At 38.8% G+C, this 25,590-nt stretch overlaps 1 protein-coding gene across 1 annotated transcript in view; it reads left to right on the forward strand.

Annotated features, from left to right (window-relative positions):
- RORB (RAR related orphan receptor B) overlaps window positions 1–25,590 on the forward strand; it is a 993,527-nt gene that overhangs the window by 726,171 nt on the left and 241,766 nt on the right. Inside the window, exon 4 of the mRNA XM_044060844.1 lies at window positions 8,979–9,392. Within this exon, the coding sequence (XP_043916779.1) occupies window positions 8,979–9,392 (414 nt within the window). The remainder of the gene's footprint in view (window positions 1–8,978; window positions 9,393–25,590) is intronic.

Below are 25,590 nucleotides of genomic sequence, written 5' to 3' on the forward strand. Positions count from 1 at the left end.
CAGAGTGCCTCTTTGGACCTCTTCAAGAGGAACCTTGATGATTGGATGGGAGAAAGGAAATTCACCCCAGGGATCACATCAGTATACAGGGGTCCAGGAAAGTAAATAATGTGGGAAGAAATAGCCAGGTATAGGCCCTAGGGCTGATAGCCTAGTACCAACCTATGAACCTATGAACCTATTTGACTGTTAAGATAAACTGATAATAGACAACAATCAGATTTAAAAATCTGCTATGTTTCTGACTTTACTCATTCTAAAGCATACATGTGTTCGTGAAAATACTGGATTCTTAAAAATTGAATGTACAATTCCATTATAATCCAAAATAGTATGACATTTGAATTCCAGATATCACATAATGTGTAGAATACAGAACAGTGGGTGACTGCCGTTTTAAACTAAAATTATCTTCATTCAGTCTGGTGGTGCAGAGGCGAGCGTTCATATATGTCACTGTCACACCACGTTTGGGAATGGACTTAGGCTGCCAGTAGAGCAGAAGGGACTAGGATGAAGTAGCCAATGGCCAGCTCTCCTATCCTGGGATGGCATGGGGAATTCAGTGCATGGACAACCTGTTGTGGAGACCAAGAGTCTCTCAGGTATAACAAAGGGGGCAGTGATGATATCCTGTTGTCATTGCACTAGCTACTGCCATAAATAGGGTAGTTGGTGCTCTGTCCCATGTATGGTCATCTCAAGCTCCATATTAATGGCTCCCCATCAGATCTCTTGTTCCAGAGGCCTAAAAAATGAGTACTGTTGAGGTCAACTTCCAAAGAAATCAGGATCCCACCCAGTGAAGTGTCATGTGCAGGGTAATCAGAATGGAACAGCTGGAGGATACTGGGGCAGGTGAATACAGTACCTGAGTGGAATAGCCTGGAACTCTGTGGGGTTGGGAGGGAGTTAGGGGAGGGTATATAAAAATAAACAAAACTCTCTTTAGCAAAGTTTTAATCAAATGTCAGTACCTTCCTACATGGGAGGAAAAGGTATGTGTTATGCAGTCACTGGGTAAATAATGTATCATCTTGTCTGCTATCCTGCAGCTGGATTGGATGGGCTTAGGATATTTGTGCATTACTGATGGGTAACAATTATATCAATGTAACTTGTGAGCATCATGGAGGCTGTAGTTCTCAGTGATCATGGATGCGATTTGTTAAACAATCCTGCCAGCTATTAAGGAATTTAACACTACAAACTGGTTTTATATAAGCAGCAGTGGAAGGTGGATTTGTAAACATTTGGGTAGTGCAGGTCATCTAAACAGCTTGGTTCACTGCTCTCATGCACGACTCTATACAGGGACAAGGGCAGTAAATGAGGTGTAGTCTCCACTTGTCTTGCATTAATTGTTCAATGCTGACACTGTAGGGGTGGAGCAGGACTCCTGAGAGTGCCATCCTTTAGATGGATGGTAAACTGAAGCCCCATCTGATAAGTTGGTGGTAACTCAAATGAATGGAAAATATCTCATGACCCATATTAAAATGAGTTGAGGAAGTTCCTCATTGCCCTGGCCAAATTTCTCCTGGTCAGTATGAATACCACCTTGGGTCTCCACTGGCCTAGTGGGATTAACCTGATCAACAAAGAGTAAATAAATTCTTCTTTTGGCTTTTCCCGGTTAGGGGTCGTCACAGTGGATCACCTGTCTGCTCATGATTGGCAGTGGAGTTTTTTTTACAGTGTCGAGTTGCCAGCCCAACACCCAACCTTCCACAGAAGGCACACACATGCACACACTCACACCTAGGGCCAATTTAGAGTGTCCAATCCACCTACAACATGTCTTTGGGAAGAAACCAGAGCACCTGGAGGAAACCCACGCGACCACAGGGAGGACATGCAGACTCCACACAGAAGGCACCCTAGCCAAGTATCAAATCGGAGAACCTCTTTCTGTGAGATGGCAACACTAACCGCTGCACCACCGCGGCCACCCTAACAAAGAGTAAATGAATAAAAAAATAAATAAATGTCATCAATGGAGGAATACAACATAAGGAATAAGACAAATTGTACTAGGGAAAGGAATTGTTTATAATAATAGTCTATACATGAAATTTGTGTTAAGTTATGTAGCAGTGTATTTTATAACTGCAATTCTTTCATCTTGAAATTTAATTTTTGTTATATATATTACATATAAAGCAGTGAAACAAAGTGAATGGTAACTTATATCACTGGCTGCTGCTCATTGATGGTGTGTTTCAATGCTTTAAGTGGACACACAAGATCACAGTAAGTAAAATTATATTTTTGCGCTAATCAGTTGTCCTGAATATGGTTTATGACTAACTGCAGTAGGGTGGTGAAGAATTTTTCATATTATGACTACACTTTGGGACAGCACAGTTGTTCAGCTTTAGCATCCTCAGAGTGTCTGGTTGTCCAGTTCATCTCTTGCATGTGTTACTTTCTTTGCGGAGTGTGCAAGTCCTTTCTATGTTCACAACGACTTTTGTTGACTTGCTTGGGTTTCCTCCCATATTCCATAGACCTTTCCAATGAAAAACACATCCTAGTAATGCAGTCATTAATTAAGAAGAGTTCCAAAGGTCCATCTGCAGCACCAAATTAAGAAAATGTTGTACCATGGCCATAAATTCAAAGATGTACAGGTCATAAACCAGTGGCAGGGAGAAGATATGAGATAGTGCATGGATGTTGGAACAGTGTAATTAGAAAATCACTCATAATTGTATTTCGTTAAGCATGCCAGGTAAATCCAGTAAGAATAAAATGAGTGCATACAGAGGTCATAAGATATTAAAAGGCTGTGCTTTACTGAGTATTGATTACAATTACTTTCAGTGGACAAATGAAGAAGGTGGCATTATGGCAGTAAATCCTGAGCCGCGTAAAATGCAGAGATGTGATGGTTTATGAATTTTATTTTCAAAAATATGAATGCAAGTGAAAAGCAATTGTTGACACTTATGAAGAATTATATATTGTTACCTAGCAGAGCATTTTCTAGTGGAACGCATAGGTTAAAGGTCAGTGAAAACAAAAATACATCTAATTTTCACTTAGCATTTTATAGATGCATACTGTTTGGAGATGGGTAATAGGAACAAACAGGTCTGCTGCAAGTGCTCATGTATTAGTAGCTTGTGACGTATTTACTAACAACCACAAGTGCCCAAACACCCATTAGCCTTATTCCACTTAATTAACTGACCCTCCTATCACCCAACCCTGCTAAAGTGCACAGCCCTAACAGAGCCCTAACTGTAATGGTAACACTGCCACCTGGCCCCTAAGCCAAACCTGAGTCCTTGCTCTATAACCCTAATCCTAAAATTACACTCCCTCTTCCTAAACCTAAAGTCCCAATCAGTCCCTTCACCCCAAATATGCTGTGCTACTGACTAAAGTCCATGATCTACTCCTAACCTAACATCCACTTCTGCTCCCTAACACTAAATCTCCTGCTGATTGCTGACTAAAAACCTAAGGTACACTCCCACCCCTTCTTGTCCCCCCAAACCTTGCAGCTGCCACACTTATCTAGCTCAGATTTAAATACATTTTTCTTAATTCAAGTTCAAGCTTGAGATGCACCCTGTGCAAACTACATGATGCTGGTCTCTGGCTGAGAGGCTTTGGTCTCCAAACTCCTGGGACGTGGGCATTTCTAGTAGACCTAAAGCAAATAGCAAAGTCTGACATTTCTGATGTAAATTTTAAGTTGTACAGAAAACAAAGTCAGTAACAGAAGAAGAACGCAAAACTTATACAGCACACGATTTTTGTCTGCTAAACCAGTAAATCTGAACAATTTCCACATATAGTTGCTAACTCCCTCCACATTATAGCTCCTGAACAACACAAAAGCACAAGCTCTTCCACCCAATCAGATGTTCCACTAGTCAAGTGGTGCATCTAATGAGCAGTCTCTATGTACGACCTTTAATTACTAAGGGAAAATATAACAATTCTTACAATATATAAGCTATATATACATACATACATATATATATATATATATATATATATATATATATATAGGTCTTCTGTCTTTGAACGAAATTATGTTTAACTGAATTTTACTTCCCCAACCCCATTTCAGAGAAGCTGCATTCTACTGAAACCACAGGCTGCTAAGATCCTTTCCTTGTGAAAGGAACAACTTCAGTATAGTGTGATCTCGGAGTTGGTATATTTAAGTACAGGGGGTGTGGGAGAGAAGCCCCTCACATGGGAGGTATGGGGTGAAGCCCCCCACTTTGGTGGGTTTTCTTTGGTCCGTTTAGGTTTATTCCCATGGTGGCCAAGTGGTTCTTTTCACAGGGAAAGGATTTCGGCAGTCCGTGGTTATGATAGAATGCAGCTTGGGAGAAGTGAGGCCAGGTAAGTAAAATTCGGTTAAATGTAATTTCGTTCAAAGAAGGTAGTCCCATATATATATATATATATATATATATATATATATATATATATATATATATGTGTGTGTGTGTGTGTGTGTATACACACACACACATATATATATATATATATATATCTTTATTTTCTGCACCTGCAGTATAGTTCATTCCATTTATCTGTTATGGTCACGTGACTAGAGCAACCTAAATCCCACTCAGTTCATGTTTTTTTTTTCTTTTTACATTCAGGAAGAATGAAGTAGAATTCATCCTGTCTTTCGGTGTGTTTGTTCTTTGCAATAGTTTTTCACTGTGCAGAGCTTTGTATGTACATTCTGCTGTGTTGTAATGCTTAGTACTAGATTTCAATTACCACAGAAAGGTATTTGACTGGAGTGGTCTGCCTAGTTTAATTAATAATTAACCACTTAATGCTATCCTAATTAAAGCTAATTTGAGAGCCGTGCCAAGTAGCATTTAACAAGAATGTGCAGCTATTTTTAAAATAATGTAATTATTTAATAAGTAGCAGACACAGTGAGTAAAAATAATGCTACTTTCAGAAGAACTGCATGTTTTGTTTTAAGTAAAATATGTCACACCTCTGACTCAACTCCCATCTGAGATAATCCATAAAATATAATCAGATGTTAGGGCAATGATTAAAAGGTCAGAGGTTGTACTGGAGAAATATCTTATTATTGAATTGAAAGAAAACTGCAAAACATTTTATAATAATGCAAGCACATCTAGAAATAAAATAGAGATCTTTGGCATTGTAATAACAGAGGGGACATTTTTACATAACTATAACAGAGGGAACACTTTTTACATAACTATAACAGAGGGAACAATTTTTACAGAACTAGCAGCATCCTAAAAGTACTGTACATGTCATTCAGCTTGTTTGTTAAGAATAAAAATTAAGCAATGTATTAACAAAAACAAAGTCATGGACTGTATAAGGTCAGTGAGGCCAGTTAGTATTCTGACAGTATTTCTCTATAAGATCAAGAAAAATCTAGCAAAGCTATCGATGTTCTTAATTAAGAAATCCATTAAAAGTGGCACTTTAGCTGATGTCTAGAAATAGACTGTTACGGTTTAGTCCAAATTGGTTGGTATGAATCACATCTTGCAAATTTCATACTAGCAAGTTTTAATGTATAGCAGGTAAATGTCAAGAAATAATAATCTTGCTCAATGGACTCTGTATTACAAATATTATTTTCTTAGATCGGCATATGCATTGCTTTATTTCCTGCAACATGCGCTTTAAAATAATTCTGCTCCTTTTACATTTTTTTCTGTTCATGTCCTGTCAGTTCAGTCTACTCCAATATGGGACACATTTTCCATTCTTTCGTGGTTTTCCATTTTCTACCTTCCTTGCCAGTCTGTCTGTTCCTACAAGATGCTGAGGTTGCCCCATAACTGCCTTATTAGCACCTTTTGAGGGTATTTTTTTATAGAATGAGGTGTTTTGTTTTTTCATTTTTCTACAGCTGTTTGCAACTCCCTGCTACTTGCATTCCTCTTAGTTGTTTGTCTGTTCCAAAAAGAGGTTAATATTTTTAAAATATATTTTCTGCATTTCATTTAGTATTTATTTATTTATTTTTGGTGGCTATCTACCGTTTGCTTTCTATTTGTCTTTCAGATTAAAAATTGTCACTCTGCCCTCTTTAGCTGGCTTTTTATTGCTTTCTTTTTTTCTCCAGGAGCTCTGACTTTGCTACTTCTCTCTCACCTCTCATGTGTCTCTCTCTCTGTCTGTCCCTTTCAAAGTATCACTCTAGCCCTCTTTTCTTTCTGCCTTTATTCATTCTTTCTTTTTCCTACTCAGGAACCCACTCTTTCAAAAGTGCACATGGATGTTTTAAAATACAACATTTATGCTTTGCTGTCAGTAAAGGACAAATCTTCCATCTTCCTCCTCTTATTGTTCTGAACTAGAAAGCAGTATAACTCACCCTCACCCTCTCCTCCTAGGTTGCCCTCCTGCCCTCCTTTTGCTCACCCTCTCCTCCTAGGTTGCCCTCCTGCCCTCCTTTTGCTGAATGTATGTTAGATAAGGATTCCCTGATGCTTAGACAGTGATCCTCTAAGAATGGCAAGTTACAATTGACTATACATGAATATCCATGCTAAGTTTAACACTGTGTAGTGACAATCATAATGTCTTGCAAAGCTTATATTCAACAGGTGCACTTTCATGATGCACAGTTTTGTTTTAACATTTGACTGTTGTAGGTAGTATGAACAGAAGAGCTGACTTTTTTAAACTATACAAACATAGCGTTGACATCCGTGGTGGTGTATTTGGTTGTTTTACGAATACAAACCATTGGCTACAACTTGAATCGGTGTCATTGTAAAGTCATTGAAATAATACATCTTGGGACATATTAAACATGCCTTACCTGCTTATAAACATTCTTTCTCAGTACTGGTTAGTAATACTGCATTGTGATTGTTAGCAAAATAATCATTGTTCATACCTTCTTAATATTATAGAACTCATACTGTACCAAGATATGGTACACAGCTTATAAAGTACCATGTTTTAAATCGGATGTATATCAGAATAGTGAAGAGGCATTTAATTGAACGCCTCTTCATCGACACATAAACAGCGAATGCACTAAAGTGCGAATGCTCAGAACAGCGATTTCTTTCCCTGGGAAAGAAATCACTTGGCCTTCCCTGTGTGTTTGCCTCTTTCCCCGCTGTAGTGCGATCTTGGAGTTGGTATATTAAGTTAAGGGGGGTACGTTGGGGGTGTGTGGGGAGCGAAGCCTCCCACATTGTAATGTTTGAAAGTGTGTGTGTTTGTTTGTTAGTGCTACCGATTTCTTTCCCAGGGAAAGAAATCATTGTTCTGAGCGTTTGTGCTTTAGTGTGTTACTGTTTATGTGTCAGCGAAGAGGCGTTCGATTAAACTCCTCTTCACTATTCTGATATAGACCCGACAAATCATCTAGGTTCACCAAACACAAAGCACCAGTGGAGGAAATAAGGCTCAGTCCTTTCTTTGAAAAAGATACACCCAAAAAACGAACTGTTTTTTGAACTGTGTTTTGAAGTTAGTTTTTTGGGTGCATCTTGCTAAGCTGGATTGACTTGTCGTGGTTTTTGGCATTAAATTGGTTTTCAAAGAAAGGACTGAGCCTTATTTCCTCCACTGGTGCTTTGTGTTTGGTGAGTTTTGAACTTTTGTGCTAGCCTCCATTATATTGTGGTAAATCATCTAGGTTACCACAGAGACTATGTTTCTCAAATTCTGGTGACCTGCTTCAATTTGTTTCCAAAAGAAAACCACAACAACAAATATCTAGTAAACAAGATTAGAAGTCATTTTGTCGAGCTACAGCTGTGGTGTATCTATTCATTACAATTAAGACAAACTTCCTGCAGTTTGCCATTCTAGTAACACAAGTATATTAGATTTGGTCATAGCACAGTTTACAAAGGCTTGCTTGTTTATAAAACTGCTGTAACTACTGCACTGTACATTTTAATGTAATATAAAACTTGCACATAGTAGATTTGCCATTGAACTTCCAGCAGTCTTACCAAAGGATACTATCTCACTCCCTTCTGTACTAAATAAAACATCAGTCAACAGGAACTGCATATTAGAAAAATGATTACTTTATCCCTGGCAGAGTAGTTGCTAATGTAACATATCTCATTTTTTTATGTTCTGACTGTCCTTGTTTGACCTTGGCTTGAAGATGTCACTCTGCATTGGTGGTAATCTCACATAGTCTTATGTACACATGCAAATCCATGAAATACTGAATAATTTGTAATCTAGTATTAGAATAACAAGCCCAAGCTTAAGGATTGATTGCTATATTGTATGGGTCATTATCTAAGGTAATTAATAATAATTCCTGCCATTTAAGCTTTAAGCTTAAATTACACTGTATACTGGAAAATGATAGAAATCCATTTTCTTATCTTTGCATTATTTTATCAATGTTTCTTGCTTTGTTTAGTGAACTATGCATTCAAAAAGAATGCAGTGATACTAATGAATATCTGCCCAGCTGTGACTTGCATTTTTTGCATCAGACCTTGTGATACACAGAGAAAGAATAGTATATCAGGACTTCAAAAACTTTCAAAAACTACAGTGCTGCCTGTATCATGAGCCATTTCAAATATTGCCATGTACAATTTGTATATCTATTGGCACATGTATTATTTACAATGGGTATATCTATTAGCACATGTATATTTAAGTTCATAGGTGGTTACTAGGCATGCATTTCTGGAAACCATTAAAGATCCTAGCCTGAATTTCCAGTTTCCCCAAACCACTGTCTGGTTAAGTGACTTGGTCAGAATCACACAGTAGACAAAAGTGTGTGTGTGGGGGGGGGGGGGGGGTTCAAACCCTGTACTACAGATCATTAAGGAGATACTTTTTACAAACTTCAGTTGGGCCCCATGGGTAATTATTATTATTGTTTTTATTATTATTAGTCTTTCGTTAATGTGAAAGAGAAGAGTTGCCACGTTCTGTGGATTGCTTAACTGCAGATGAACACATTTTTAATGTCTGTTCTATTTTGTTCTGGCCAGCTGTGAAGTTTGGAAGGATGTCCAAAAAACAGAGGGATAGCCTATATGCAGAGGTCCAGAAGCACCAGCAGCGACTGCAAGAGCAACGGCAACAGCAAAGTGGCGAAGCAGAAGCCCTGGCCCGAGTGTACTCTACCAGCATTAGCAATGGCCTAACTAATCTGAACAATGAAATTGGTGGCACTTATTCTAATGGACATGTGATTGATCTGCCTAAGTCGGAAGTCGTCAATAGCAGTTATTATAATGTGGATTCTGCCCAACCCTCCCCAGATCAGTCTGGGATAGACATGACTGGTATCAAACATATAAAACAAGAGCCTATTTATGATCTGACTCCTGTACCTAACCTGTTTACCTACAGTTCGTTTACAAATGGCCAGCTCGCTCCTGGGGTGACAATGACCGACATAGGTAGGTACAGCTTTATTGACATCAACTGTGATTTGCAAAAATTCCATGTCATACATTAGTGAAACAGAATTTGATGCAGAACAAAATGTTATGCAAAAACAAGACCAATGACAGTGAGGCTGTATGGTATTTGTTAACAATGGAATAAGCAACTGTCAGACAACTGTCATTTTTGTCAGTGTGATCAAAGCTACAGATTAGAGCTTAAACTGAAATGCCCCATACTGCCCCATAACGCAAGGACAAATATCAGCTTTTCTCTGATGTGTGGATGTGTGGTAAACTGTAAACTGCTATAATACAACAATTATTCAGACAGAAAAAATAGAGATTCCACTAAGCATTGATTCTAGATTCCACTAAGTATTGATTCTGTGTGCCTGTAGTATTGTTCATGAAATCAGTTTTCAACAGCTGTCATTTTGTGGACCAGAAAAAAATTAAATACTACAGCAGTAAAAAAAAAAAATATTTTACTTTGGAGGTCATTGTATGCTCATGCAGGGGAGGCTGTTGGACACTTCTACTGTAACCGTTACACATTTTTTCCAATTGACACCTACTGTAACCGTTACACTTTTATTTTATTTACACTTGTACTGTAACTGTTACACATACAGCGTCTCCAGTGTTGACCACGTAGCCTTATCTGTAGCTTTTCAGCACTCCTTCATTCCCGTCCCCTCTGCCATGAAAAAGGAGAGCCTGCAATCGTCAGCTGTTACTCCGGCATACAATCCTGTAGTCAAACCTGGGTCTGCAGTAGCACAGGCGGATGTCCTCACACCGTCAGACCACCTTTAAGTAAATCTACATTTTAACATGCTAATGTGTAATTACTGAAATGTTTAAAAGCTGAAGAATGAAACAACTTTGAATGACAAACTAGAAATGGCACATCATTCACTTCCTAGATTTATCAAATTACGGTAGCTCAAATATATGCCTTGCAGTTACACCAAATTAACATTTGCATTTCAGCAGTGGTATTCAGAAACTATTTTACATAAAACAGTACCCTGGAAAAGTGCTGTTAAATGCTGTACACTGAAGTGTCACAGCAGCTGTGTAAGTGTAAAGAAAGCTGTTAGTATAACCTGCCACTGGACTGTGCCATGATGTTGTAAACTAAATGGTGAAAGACGCCTGTAGGAACAATGTTAACTGTGTGAGACGTCACTCCAACCTACCTTGATGTGCACTGATTTTTTTCTTTTACAGGTGTGATACTAGCTGGACAGTTATAGTAGATTTGTTTTTTTATTTGTTTTTAAAAGCTACATCACAGTTATGCAAACTGACGCTGACTGGATTGTAATAATTATATTACTGTAATGAACCATTTGAGTTTGCCAGCATTTTTTAGAGACTTGGATCTTTAAATGGATAAAACATAGTCCTACTTCTGCAGTACAGTAATAGTCATCAGTAATTTTCCTTTTAATGTGAGTTGTCAGGCAGAGCTTATTTCAAGTCAGCATGCTGTCTCAGTCTGTCAGCCTACATCCATCACATTAAAGCTGAAAGTCTGGTGATCACTATCATGACAACACAGGATTCCATTGTTGCAGCCAGCATGCCATCAGAGAGAAATGTTCACATTAATCTGTGATTTGTTCCTCCAATTTAATCATATATCTTTATTTTATCTGCAGGTGATGTATAGCAGATTATTTATTACTTCTGTTTTACTGAAAAAATACGGAGAAAAACTACAGAATCATAAGTAGAAAACACACACACATATACAGGCACACATGCACACACACACACACACACACACACACACACACACACACACACACACACACACACACACACACACACACACACACACAAAACACTTACTAGCTAATGTAATATTCTTAGCAGCAGTAGTGTCTTTGAGTGAAATAACCCATGGAGTTGTATTTTAGACATTAATGAATACCATAGCCCTCAAACTACCATAGAAGTATTTTGGGCAGTGACAAAACTTGTAATCTTTGGCATCAAGTAAAACTACATTTTTAACAGTCTAACCTGGTGTTCAAAGCCTTTCATCTGGAAAAGTTTGCTAAAATGTTGGCAAAATAACATACCTCTATTGAAGACATGAAAACAGCAAACCTGGAAGCACAGAAGGTTGTCAAATGTTTGAACTATAGATGAGACTTATTAACAGAATGAGTACCTCTGAATCCTGATGGCTGAAGGCCAGCCAAAATCATGGAATTAAAGTAGATGAAGCATCATGGGGGGGTCTGCAGTGTCCTAGGGTGACACATACTCAGAACACATTTAGAAGTGCTGGCAAAAAAAGAGTGTGGTGTTTGTATTTAATAATGCATTTTCCACCAAGCCTCTGGCTCACCTCTGCATATCCCTTTCCATACCCAACATATGTTGTCCAAGCTCCTGTGTGTGTTCCTCATCCAATATCATCAACACTATCCCTATATTATAACACTTCTCTTGTAATCAGTATATAGAAGCTTGAGAAGTGTTATTGTATTAGAACCCCAGATTATGGGGAGGATCAGTTTCTGTTTTTGTACACATTTATATTACTAGTAGGATAATTTCAAGTAATCTGCTAATGAATCTGTAATTGTTGTGATATACATTGTTGCTAATATTAGTATGGAATATTACTTGCTACAGGACTGTGAGTATGGACACTGTCAAGCACTGTGACTTCCTTAATCATCAGCCAGACGTACTTGTTCTCACTATACCTACCATTCTGCAAACAGCCTTAACTATCCAAATATATAAACTGGAAAACAATGTCTGCTAAAAGTCATCATACATCAGGATTTATTGATTTATTATTTCTGTGCAAAGTACTTTGAGCAGCTTCTTCATTTCCAACAAGTGAAATAAACAGTAAAGATCTAATTTTGACTAATACTAATAATATTTCAAATAATATTAAAGCTATTAAACTTCTTGGTGTTTCTGACTATTTGACTGTATTCTTCCTAATTCCTTCTGTCATGGAAGTAAGGTCACAAACAACCACTTAAAACCTATATGAGGTTGATGATTTTTCATTCATTGTTGATATATATTGTGGAGGTGCGAAGAAAGTATGTTTAAAGCCATAAAATTGGCACATTAGACCTGAAAAGGACATTTATGTTTACCAGAAATGTGTATGTTTGTGAAGAAAGGGGGCATTGCATGTAGAATCTTCAAATCTTCTTCATCTTCAAACAAAAGTAAGCTAACAAACGCTTATAGCAAAAATGGCATTTACAGAATTTAGTTCTAGATTAAACATCAGTCGTATATTAGACATAACAGCAATAACACATTTTATCAGTTTGTAAGCACTCAACTCAAAGCTCTCTCTGTGATTGTCCCCAAAGAATTTATACCTCTCAACTTCAGCACAATAATCTGGACAAAGCCATAAATAATGGGGGAGCATAGACCCAAAAATAGTGACAGTTTCAATATATCTCTTATAGACTTAGAAAGTTGGTAGAATAACAAGTTTTGCATTAGCATGAAATCTCTGAAGGGTGTGAAGTCTGAAACTCAAATGTCTGTCAGTAGTTTCTGACTTCATTTCCCAATCATTTGCCAAAAAAAGAAAATTTTTTGTGCAACATACCAAAAATATGAGGGGGGAAATCTGGAGAGTTGAGAGGTATGCCAAAGATGCATCACTGATTAGACTAATGAGCTAAATAGTAGAGCTAATGCTCTAGATGTTCTTATTACACAGTGCCATGTTGAACCTTAACATCGATATCCTGTCACTTTGACATACCTGCCTCTCAGTGCCTGGTAATATTTATAGATGCAGTGCAAACATTGTTATTTAATGCGAAACCCACATAGAGTATGGGTCTAGATTTGCTATCTGCTAAGTTGACATACATGTTAAAAGAAGTATCATTACTTCCTGTCCACTGGCTATTTAACACATTACTTCAGAAAACTGGATATTGGCTTTTGTTGCCTCAGCTGTTAAAGTTAGTTCTTCTTACTAAGTACAGAATTACATATAAATTTAAAATATGTAACTGGCAAAAGCTACAAAAGGTGCCTTCTCAAATAACTGCCCAAATCTTAAAAACAAAACTAATTTTCTGGACCTAACTGTAATTCTGTACAGTTTTCTATATAATTAATCATACTCAACTATTATGATAGAATTTAATGAGCCATCAATCAAGCATTAAATATGAGTATCCACTGTTTTTATTGTCTGTATGGATTTACCTAGAACATTCATCTCAATTGCCTATAGTGAAATTCTTAACAATTTTAATCACCGTAAAGTTAGTCAACTCTGGGTTAAAGAGATTGCAGTCTAATTCTAATTAAGGATGAAGCAGAAACGGTGCGGCTTGGTCACTTCTTGGAATCAGTACATTTGTGGAATGTTCTAGCATAGGGTTCAGTGTTGGACCCAGCGTCATTTGATTATTGTCTCAAACCTTCACTAGAAATGTCCAATGTTAGTCATCAAAATATGCTGATGATTGCAAAACTGGTACACTGTACACCAAATAAGACAACATTGAGTAAAACTGGTGCACTCTACACCAAATAAGACAACACTGACAACTTAGAGGCTTCTAGTAAATAGACTGAACTTAGATGTAGTAGTAATTACCAACATATGTGTCATGCTCATGGGCACCAAACAAATGTTAAAACTGATTTGTCCAAATCAATAAGACCTTGTAGCCCTTCAACTTGTGAAGGATATAGACCTCACCATCCAGCAGAATGTATGCTTTAGGTCAAATGCTAATTAATTGTTAGGTTTACTGTTTTGATCTTTCACCTCCAAGAATGCTATTTATCTGTGTAATTTGTATAAAACTTTAATGCAAACTATCATTGAGTTTAATGTTATTTTATGTTCATACTTACAAACCGATTTATGTCTACTGGAGTCAGTTCAAAATAAGTTTACTAAGAGGTAAAGGAAGATTGGAGTGAGTGGCCAGTGATGATTCACTGATCCTGGGAGAAGGAAGGTAGCCTAGTCTTGCTTCAGTAGCAGCATTAAGAGTCTGGTGATCTCCATGATGTAAATGGTATAAAGCTTGGCTGGGACACTGGACATCTGTGGAAACATGCCTGTATCTCCCAAAGGCAGCAGTTATGGAGCTTACAAGGTTGCCATTAAGGTGGAGAGACTTATGAAAGACTCCCTGGAAGCAGTACAATGCTGCAACAGCATCCTTGATTTCCTCACTGTCCCCGGATGTGGGTCAGATCAAGCCCAGACGAGGCTAAAGTGCGTCATATAGACCCAGGGAAAGAGGAGAAGAGCTGTTGGGCAGCTCTAAGGAGGAAGTAGCATAGCTAGGGTAGGACAATGGGGCATCTGCCCAGGGTACAAATTACTAGGTGGCTCAATCTGCATATGGCTATCAAGTCTACAGTGCAGTGCACTCAGATATCTGATGGAGAGCAACTGGTTCATTCACCATGATGGAAGAATGTTAACTGACTTTTTTGAGTTCTGACTTAAAAACAATTATTTGTTTTTCTACTTTAAAAAGAGAACTGGTATTGCTCTGAGGGCAAGCTAATTCCCAAATTATTCCAACATAGTGATGCATGTATGACAAAAAAGGTATGCTTTTGTAAGTGAGTGGTTTTAAACATGTGCAGATATAGCTGCACTTTTTAGATGACATATTTTTGATGTGGACAGATGGACCAGAATTTTTGGTTATGTTTATTTTATTTATTTATTTAGTTAGTTGACCAGGAAAGTCTGAGTGGGATAATATCCCATTTTCAGTAGAGGTCCATAGAGAAAAGCTCCATATTGACATATTATGGTTACAGTTAAATAAAGTTATTACAAAGCCTAATACAACAGAATGACATATTAACTACGTCAACATTCAGCTTCAGTTCATACAGTGTAAACCCACTCATACATCGTGCAAATATTTGGACAGGTATAAAAAGCTGGAAAAGAAGATTGTCAATAGATAAAGTATTCCTGAGTTGCACTTCATCAAAATGACATTACAACTAGATAATATAGCCTGGGAAAAAATATATTTGTTCTTTGTCCAAGAAATAAATATCACTAATTCCTTCTCTCTGAACATAGTCAAAGCATGCTGGTGGTGGAAGGAGGGAGTGGCTTCCTCAGGTCAGGGTAATGCAGGAGCAGTGCCAGGTTTTTATTTAGGTAGACTTTTAGTATTAGTTTGAAGGTGGGGAGGTTAGAGGTAGCTCTAATTTACAGAAGTTTAGAATTCCATTTTTTTAGCAACAGAGTATGAGTAGTAAGATTGGCAGATGATCCGTGGAATTTATATATGCTGAGAAGATGATGTTCATTAGATGGAAGTAGTCTGTTACGGTAATAAAAATGGAGAATAGCAGTAAAAGCAGGGCAGTCATTGCTTTGTGAATAATGTTGTGTGTGGAAATAAGCTGTACATAATCTAATTGTTGAGACTGTTCAAGCCAGTTCAAAGCCTTAACGACAATACAGTGGTGGCTGTGGTATTGTTTGTTGGTGGCAGATTTTTCAGTCTTATTATAGCATGACTCCAGCTTATATTTAACTGAAGCCTGAAGGTTGGTTAGAAAGAGTGCATTGTACGACAGAGATGGCAGAAGGTAGGTAGTGGCACGAGTGGTTTTGGTGAGGTTGCTAAGAAAACTTTTATGTCTATACAGCATTCCTAATTTTTGGTGAGTCTTTGTTATGTTATTTTCAACATGCAGGCCAAATGTAAGTTATCACTCCAAGATGTTTTGTATGTGAGACTACTTAAATTTCTCTTTTGTTTAGTGAAAATATTTTTGAAATTCCCTTTATCAGGCATGTGTGACATGGGGAATATAGCAGTGACTTGGGGGGGTGAGTAGTAGCTGGGCATTATGGAGCCATTTTTCAGCTGAGGATAAGAGTATTTGCATGATATGTAGGAGCTGAGGCAAGGTATTAGATGCACATATAAGTATATAATATTCTTCATATTGCATAACAGAAGCTGGATCTGCAGGAGATATAGAGGTCTTTGATAAAGATATTAAAGAGGAGGGGACCAAAAATATATCCTTGGGGTAAACCAGTGGAAACTTGCAGGTATGGAGAGAGAGAGTACTCTGCCATTTTACAGACTGGAGTCTGTCCGTTAAATTGCTATTAAACCATAGTGATGAAGAAGGGGATAGTCCTAGTTGAGATAGTTTTTTACAGGAGTTTAAAATGAGAATCTCTATCAAAGGCTTACGAGAGGTCAAGAAGTAAGGAGGAAACAAAGTTTGCCCAAGTACCTACATTTGTTTATGGTGTCACTGAATAACAGGAGAACAGTAGTTGCACTGTGTATTGCGTGGAAGCCATAATGGGTGGATGTTAAGATCCAATCTTGTAGAAGATAGTGGAGGAGATTTTTATGAATACATCATTCAAGAATTTTTAAGCAAGGTGATACTGTTACAATAGGATGAACGTTAGAGATGCCGGCTGAAATGCCACCTTTATGAAGATGGATAATATAGGATTCTTGAACTCTAAAACAGAATTTTTTAAATTTACACATTTCTGGTCTTCTGATTTCATGAATTACCTTGATGAGACCATCTGTAAAAATTTTGCAGGGAGCTGTTTTGAATCGGTAATATATCGGAACCCAAGCCAACTTTTTCAATTCTTACTTAGGTTATCAAAGTTACCATCCATACAAATAAAAGTCTAGTATAGTGAAGGGACAAATGGTGAAAGTGTCACTAACAACCTCCAGTAAATTACATTTCCAACAGCTGTTAGAGACTTTGAAGAAGAAGTTTTCAGAACAATGGTATCCCTTTGACTTGTTATGAAGTACTGAATTGCAAATTTTGAATGAAAGAAATGGTAAATTAAAGCCAATTATTACCAGAGGGGTGGTGAATAATTTAGCCACGAGTAGTGATGGAAATACAATAGTTAAGGATAATAAAAATTCATCAGGAACATTTGTGTGATAAACATCTTTTCTAAGAACTGGAAGGCCATACTAAGTAGAAATCTTAGTTTACAAAACAAAATTGGAACCCAAATTAAGTTTGCTTATAAAAAAGGGAAAAGATATTAAGAATTTACTGGAGTACATCCCCCCACAGTAAAAGTAAAACACTAATAGAATGTTTAAGGGGGAGATTTCGCACAATGCCCACTTATACTTAAGGGAAATGAAGTGCATGTGCCACCCAGTTTTGTAGCAAATTGTAAAATATTTTTTCCAGTGGAACTGTGGGTGTTGTTTATGTTGCAAAATGTGATTCTTGTAGTGCATTCTACATTGGAAAAACGTAATGCAGTTTGAGGAAATGCATTTATTAGCATGTGCGTAGCATTAAGACACGTGATGCAACAAATGCTTTATATAGGCACTCTGTTACTTGCCATGATTTTGTACAATTTAAATTTTTTATTTTAGAAAAGGTAGTAAATCCCCAGAGAGGTGGCGACCAGAAAACTCACTTAAGAGACAAGTAAACTTTAATTGACTGATTAAATTCAGTGCAGCAGTGTTTCTAGGATTAAATTACTATTGTTTCCATCAGCAATCTATTAAAGATGAGGGCTGCTATTTTATAATAAGAAAATGGTTTGTTTTAACAATTCATTTTAAATAAATGTGCTTTTTATCATTGTGCTTTAAAATAACTGTATTTTTACTCACTGTCTCTTTAAATGTATTTAAATATATTTAAATGTATTTGGTCATGTGATGTTCCTGTTATCTGTCATTGGCTTATCTAGTATTTAAATGCCATGTGATATTCGGGTCTATATTAGAACATCGAAGTTTCAAAACTTCGAATGTTCTAATATCGACCCGTATTCAGCGAAAGCTGAAAACCATCGAACATACAGAACAGCGAATTTTTTCCTAGGGAAAAAATTTGCTGTTCCAAAACACATACACACAACACAAGCACACCAAACAAACAGCAATCCACACACATACACCTAAAATCTTACACCTAACCCTACACTAAACTATACATACACCACTAACTATCCACTTACCTTAACCCAAACCCTAACCCTAAGGTCCATCACTATTGCACACTCACCTCACCCGCGCCCTAACCTTAACTCACCTACCCCGCCCTAACCCTCACGTCCACACAATCGCACACTTACCTGAGCCACGCCCTAACCATAACCCACCCTAACCCTCACATCCACACAATCGTACACATACCTAACCCGCACCCTAGCCCTAACTCACCTAACCCGCCCTAACCCTCACGTCCACACAATCGCACATATACCTTACCCACACCCTAATCCTAACTAACCTAACCCGCACTTAATCACACACTTACCTGAACCCGACCCGTAACTTTTCACCACAGCGCTGAAAATACAGAAGCAACAAAAGCGGACAACCAAATTCTTTCCCTAGGAAAATTTGGTTTTCTGTAGCTTCGATATTTTCAGGGTTCGCTGAATAGGGGTCAATATTAGAACATTTGAAGTTTTGAAACTTCGATGTTCTAATATGGACCCTGATATTCAGTAGGTTTTATTCTGAAGAAGTGTAGGAATGCTTAGATGAAATCACTTAATTAAAATTGTATTTGCCTAATTTTACTGCCTAGGACTGAAGTGCTTTTATCTGGATTTATCTGTTAGACTGTTGAGGTCGGTTTGCTTTTGGTGCATTCAAATGCAAGAATTGCAATTGAGGTCAGAAATGAAGTATTCAGCAGTGTGTGTGTGTGTGTGTGTCTGTGTGTGTGTGTGTATGTGTGTGCGTGTGTGTGTGTGTGTGTGTGTGTGTGTGTGTGTGTGTGTGTGTGTGTGTGTGTGTGTGGCATAAACTGCAGAAAATTGTTTCTTACAGTTTAAAAAGAAAGAAGTTTTTTTTTTTAACTGAAGCACTTGCTCTGTGGAAGAGAAATTTATTTTTTTGCTGCCCAACTTACAGCTGAGTGGGATGCCAGATCAAGGGTTAGCATCAGGCACCATAACAGCTAGCTACAGCTCTGTGGTGAGGTAAAAAAACAATGAAATTTACTAAGAGGATAACACTGGTAAAAGACAATGGCTGTCACACTTGCTTAATTCTTACAAACCTCTACAGCATTCAATGCAAGATTATGAGGGAAAAATTGTGATGTTCGTCGTGTTTCACTGTTGCAGTCATTACAGTTTGGTTATCCTGCTGGCAGGCTACCCGCAGTCGGCCTGAATTCTAAAGTCTAGGTCCAGCGTTGGTTGCTGTTGCCTCTTCCCTGATGTCAGTGCACCAGGGATATAAAAGATGCAGCCGACACCATTTTCTTCAGTCTTTCTTGCCTCGCGGTGTCCGAAGCAAAAGCAGTTTTCAAGTGCTGGTCACCCAACTGCTGAGATTTTCGTGTTCGAATTTCAGATCCGAAGTTTTCATCAAAAGCTAAGTACCCCGTTGGGGAAACTTTTTTCTTGCTCCAGACCGATGTCAGAAAACGTTAATAATTGTATTTCTTGTGGGAAGCAAATATCTCATAAGGACTTTCATTCCTACTGTATTCCTTGCCTAGGCCCTGACCATGATGTTGCTAATTGTCGGTTCTGTGGTAGATTTAACCAACGCACTATTAAGTGTCGGCACAATTTTGCATTTCACTATTTTGGCAGAAGATTTAATTATACGATGTTGGATAGCCATCCGACTACTGCAATTCGTAGCCAAGAAAACGAAAACCACTTGAAAGAAGAAGTCACAGGTAACCGAATGCAGCTTCATCAGAGAAAAAAAAAAAAAAAAAAAAACACCTTTATTATAGTAACAGGAAGTGACAAACACCATGTCTCATACCTTAGGTGTAATAAAGGTATAACAATCCTAACCAAAATAATTAAGTAGTATTAAAAACTAAATAGAAGAATATGAAATATTGGAATAAACAATAAGTATGTATTACTACTGCAATTCACAAGAAATGCAAAAAAAAAGAAAAGGACATGCATCCGAGGTCCAAAACTGACGACGAGGCTTCTTCTAAGCTAGTCGCCGGTTCGCCGGTTCTCAGTGAGGCACTTTCGCAGTCTCTGATGCCCACTACTTTAGAGCCGCAGACTGCTACCGACTCCCACGTGGAGCCGACTAGGCCAATGGATACTCAAGGTATTGGTACCTTGGAAACTATTCCCTCAGATGGGTCCGGAGCCGCTGTGCAGACATTGGCTTCTGAGGGTGTTTTCAGGCCTACACAATTATATGTAAAAACGACTTCAGCTTCAAAGGCAAAGACTAAAGCAGCTTTAAAGACAAAGAAACAAGTACAACAGCCACATGGACAGGCCTCCATGCCTAAAAACAGATGCTCAAAATGTCCGAAGACCTAATTATTTTGATCAGGGGTTCCCATTCCCCTCCTGATAAGAGGCCTAGGCAAGAGACAGAATATGAATCTTCAGATCACGTTTCCATTTCATCTGATTCCTCTTCTGATCAGGAATACTCTTCCTCCCAATGAGGATTCTGATGCTGAAGAATCTATTCCTTCAGCCACTCCTCCTGAGGATTATTCTTTTGTGGAAACTTTGCATACCATGAGGGAGCATTTCCACCGGGAGAGCCAAGATTATTCAGAATATAAGAAGAGGCTCAGAGACTTCTTTTTACTACCTCAACACAGGCCCCTTGCTATTCCTCCTGTGTTAGACATTGTAGATGATGTTTTTTCAGAGTCCAGTCTGACTCCTGACTCCTTGCCTCCAGCTTCTGTTAAGCCAGACAAATATTACAGGGTTCCTGATTCACATAAATTTATTTTTAAAAACCCTGCTGCTGACCCAGAAACTATCTCTCAGGCTCCCAAAGGGGTCAAGGCTTCCACTGCAAAAAACCCTACCCCCAGTGACAGGGATTCTAGGGCACTGAACAGATGGGGAAAAAAGATTTACACTTCTGCGATTTTGGCTATAAGGGCTTTAAATTGTCAATTTCATGTGCTTAAATATCAGCAATATATTATGTCACTGCTTAAGCAGAAAATGTTGATAAATTCTGAATGTGCAGAAAATAAAGTAATGCAGGATTTTTTGCGTGCAGCTGAACAAGTTGGAACGCATACTTTGCAATGTGGTTTGATTCTCTAGAGGCCTCCTGCAGGGCCGCAGTTACAGGTTCTGTCATTAGGAGGCATGCTTGGTTAAAGGAACAGAATTTGCCTGATCATGTTAAAGCAAAATTGTTAGATGTTCCATTACAGCATGATACCTTGTTTGGTGTTAAGGCAGAGGAGGTGTTGAAGAAAATGGAGGACAAAGCAAAATCTATACAAACAGTCAAGGATTTCCTACAGGTACAGCCTCCAAGGTTTAGCAGACACTGGCCTACAAAAAACTGGTCCTTTCCAGTGTCAGACAGGCCACAAAGGGGCAGATACAGATGCCCTAGAGGCAGATCCTAGCCCCAAGGCATATACAGGTCTAAACAATGGGGTTCTTCTACCTCCAAAAGCAGAGAAGACAAATCACAGCCATACAGGAAACAGTCCCAATGATTTCCCCTTGCCTGTGCCAAGCACTTATCTTCTGGCAGCACCATTAGGGGGAAAACTAGCACTTTTTCATCAACACATAATAACTCAGGACAAATGGGTCTTGAACATAGTGTCACAAGGCTACAAGTTTCACTTTCATACCCTGCCAAGGGCACACGGTTTGCCAGACCTGCCAAAAAATCAATGGGTAGAGGCACAAAAGCAAGTTTCATCCCTCATGGACATGAGGGACATTCAGCAAGTACCAGAGCAAGAGCAGGGACAAGGATTTTACTCAAGACTGTTCTTGGTGCCCAGAAAGGACAAAGCCTGGAGACCAATACTGGACCTATCTATTCTAAACACATATCTGGATATTCCAAAATTCAAAATGTTGACTTTGCAGCAGCTTCTGCCCATGCTGGGCAAGAAGGCTTGGCTTGTGACTTTAGACCTAAAAGAGGCATACCTGCATGTCCCAGTCAGACAATCATGCAGAAGATACCTCAGATTCATAGCTGGCTCAATACACTATGAATTCTCTGCACTGTCCTTTGGCTTATCTACTGTGCCCAGGGTCTTCACAAAATGCCTGGCTCCAGTAATTGCATTCTGCAGACAAAGAGGAATACAGATATATCCTTACTTGAATGACTGCCTCATTCAAGCAGAGAACAAGGAGATTCTACTACAGCATCTGGCGTTTGTAAAAAGATTACTAACATGCCTAGGGTACAGAGTAAACGAAAAGAAATCAAAACTAGTACCCTCTCAAGAGATAATATTCCTGGGTACAAGCTTAAATACAACTGCCCAGATGGCTTATCTCACGCCAGACAAACAAAGGCAACTGACTACTTATTTCAAACTGTTGGCAGCAAAGTCCCAGTTATCTGCAAGAAAAATTCTGCAGGCTTTGGGCTTCATAGCATCCTGCATTCTGCTAATTCCATATGCAAGACTGCATATGAGGAAACTTCAATGGTATCTAAAAAGTGTTTTGACTCAACATTGCCACAGCCTGCAAACAATAATTACTCTTATTCCCTGCCTGCAAAAGGAGTTTCGAAGGTCCACAGAGGCCTGTCATCACAACAAGGGGCAGCCATTCACTTTACCCACAGCCAGGAAGACATTGACAACAGATGCATCAGATTATGCCTGGGGTGCCCACATGACGGGAAGATGTATTCAGGGCACATGGTCCGCAAGCCAAATGCATCTACGTATCAATCAAAAAGAGATGCTAACTGCTCAGAATGCCCTTACAGCCTTCAAGGATCTACTTCATCCGGGACAACTACTGATAAAGACGGACAATACTACAGTCATGTGGTACATAAACAAGCAGGGAGGAACACATTCCTATCCCCTTTGCAGACTAGCTATGACTTTGTGGGGCACAGCATTGACTTACCAAGTACATCTGCAGGCACAATTCCTGCCAGGAAAGATAAATACTCTGGCAGACGAACTAAGCAGAAACCTAATGGATCCCCACGAGTGGAAATTGGATCCACAAGTCTTCAACATTTGCCTCCCCTCACAACTGCTAACTACAGAAATTCTGCACAAGGACTTATCACAAACAAGCATGGAAAGTGGATGCTCTATCTTTCCGGTGGAAAAACTTAACAGTATATACCTTTCCTCCACTGCCTCTCCTCCCCAAGGTACTTCTAAAGGTCAGACAAGAGAAGCCAAAAATGATAATGATTGCCCCAGACTGGCCCCGCCAGCACTGGTACCCAATCCTAAGGAACCTGTCTCAGTGCCCAGCCTGGACATTACCTCAAATTCCTCACTTACTGTCCAACAAAACAATCAGATCTTGCACAGCCAACTCAAGACCTTAAATCTGGCAGCATGGTGGATAATGTAGTCATTCAAAACACCCCTCTTTCTAAAGTGGTGATGGATGTTATTTTGGAGGCCAGGAGGCCTAGTACCAAAAAATCTTAGGCTGAAAAATGGAAGAGATTCTGTGCTTGGAATCAGGCACAAGGAATTGACACGATGGTACCAAATATTCCTCAGATTTTACAATACTTAACTGAGATGCTGGACAAAGGCTTTTCCTTTTCATCAATTAAGATTCATGCCTCTGCCATTTCAGCTCATTACAATACAGAGCCACATATTTTTTCTCATCCTTTGCTAAGGCAGTACCTCAGAGGAGCCAAAAACTTAAGGCCTCCAAGGAGATCACCAATACCTGCATGGGACCTCAGTTATGTCTTGGAAAAACTCATCCTGCCTCCTTCTGAGCCAGCCACTACAGCTGACATTAAATTTTTATCTTGGAAAACAACTCTGCTCCTATCAATAACCTCTGTAAGATGAGTCTCAGAGCTACAGGCAGTCATGGCTGTGGAACCTTTTATCATTTTCCATCCAGATAGGGTTTCTCTGAGGACAAACCCGACCTTTATGCCTAAAGTAGTGCCCAGTGTGGCCCTTAACCAAACTATTCACTTGCCTACCTTTTATCCAAACTCACAGAATAAGGGTGAGAGACGTCTGCATTCTTTGGACATACACAGACAGCTGCGCTTCTACTTGGACAGAACCAAAGCTTTCAGAAAGACAGAGCAATTATTAGTGGCATATGCTGCAAGATCACAAGGAAAGGCTATCTCAAAGCAGAGTATTTCAAAGTGGATAGGCCACTGCATTAATTTCTGCTATTCACAACATGGCAAATCAGTGCCTAAGGACATTAGGCCACATTCAACCAGAGCAGCAGCCACTTCAGCAGCCTTCCTCAGAGGAGTACCAACCAAAGACATTTTAGAGGCTGCAACCTGGAGTTCAGTGCACACTTTTACAAAGCACTACCACTTACCACTCTACTCTAAATCCAGGGCAGGCTTTGCCACTGCAATTCTGCAGGGCCTCATAGCCGCTCCTAATCCTATTTAGCTCCAGTCTCCCAACCTTAGCTTTGGGATTCAACCCAATTGTAATGACTGCAACAGTGAAACATGATGAACATAGTACAGTGGTGTACCTACCATAAATGTACATGTTCGAGTGTATTCACTCTTTGCTGGAACTTATCTGTACTTCTCTATTCTATACAACCTATCTGGTATATTTGCTTGTAAATGAAGGAATAATTTACTTTGGTGCATGCTTGCTTTATTGACATATTTTTAGCCTACCCTTTTGGGGGCATCTGACATCTGGGGCAAGAAAAACTGAAGAAAATGGCGTTGGCTGCATCTTTTATACCCCTGGCACACTGATGTCAGGGAAGAGGTGACAGCAACCAATGCCGGACCTAGACTTTGGAATTCAGGCCGACTGCGGGTAGCCTGCCAGCAGGATAACCCAGTTGTAATGACTGCAACAGTGAATACACTCGAACATCTACATTTATGGTAGGTGCACAACTGTACTTTCTATTTACAGACAATGTGATAGTAGTGTATATTGTGTTAAATTAATTTGTTTCTGATGTTTTAATTATGAACAATAGTGTATATGTTTCACCTTAAATCATTGATTTATGTTGAGATAAAATACAACTGGACCAGCACAAGAAGTCGTAGATTTGTTCAGATAAGATTTGTTCAGATATAAAAAAAGTAAAAACTATCTTTTTGCAGGGGAGGATGTGCCCAGCCGCATCCATGTGTAGGATTGTAACCCCACACCCCAAGCTTATATATAGTTAATCCATTACACAACCATGTAGAAAGTAAAAAATACAAAACAAAAGGTGAGTCAGTGCATGAAT

This window comes from Protopterus annectens, chromosome 2.part0, assembly GCF_019279795.1.
Source record: "Protopterus annectens isolate FY-2018-M chromosome 2.part0, PAN1.0, whole genome shotgun sequence".
Classification (NCBI taxonomy): Eukaryota; Metazoa; Chordata; order Ceratodontiformes; family Protopteridae; genus Protopterus; species Protopterus annectens.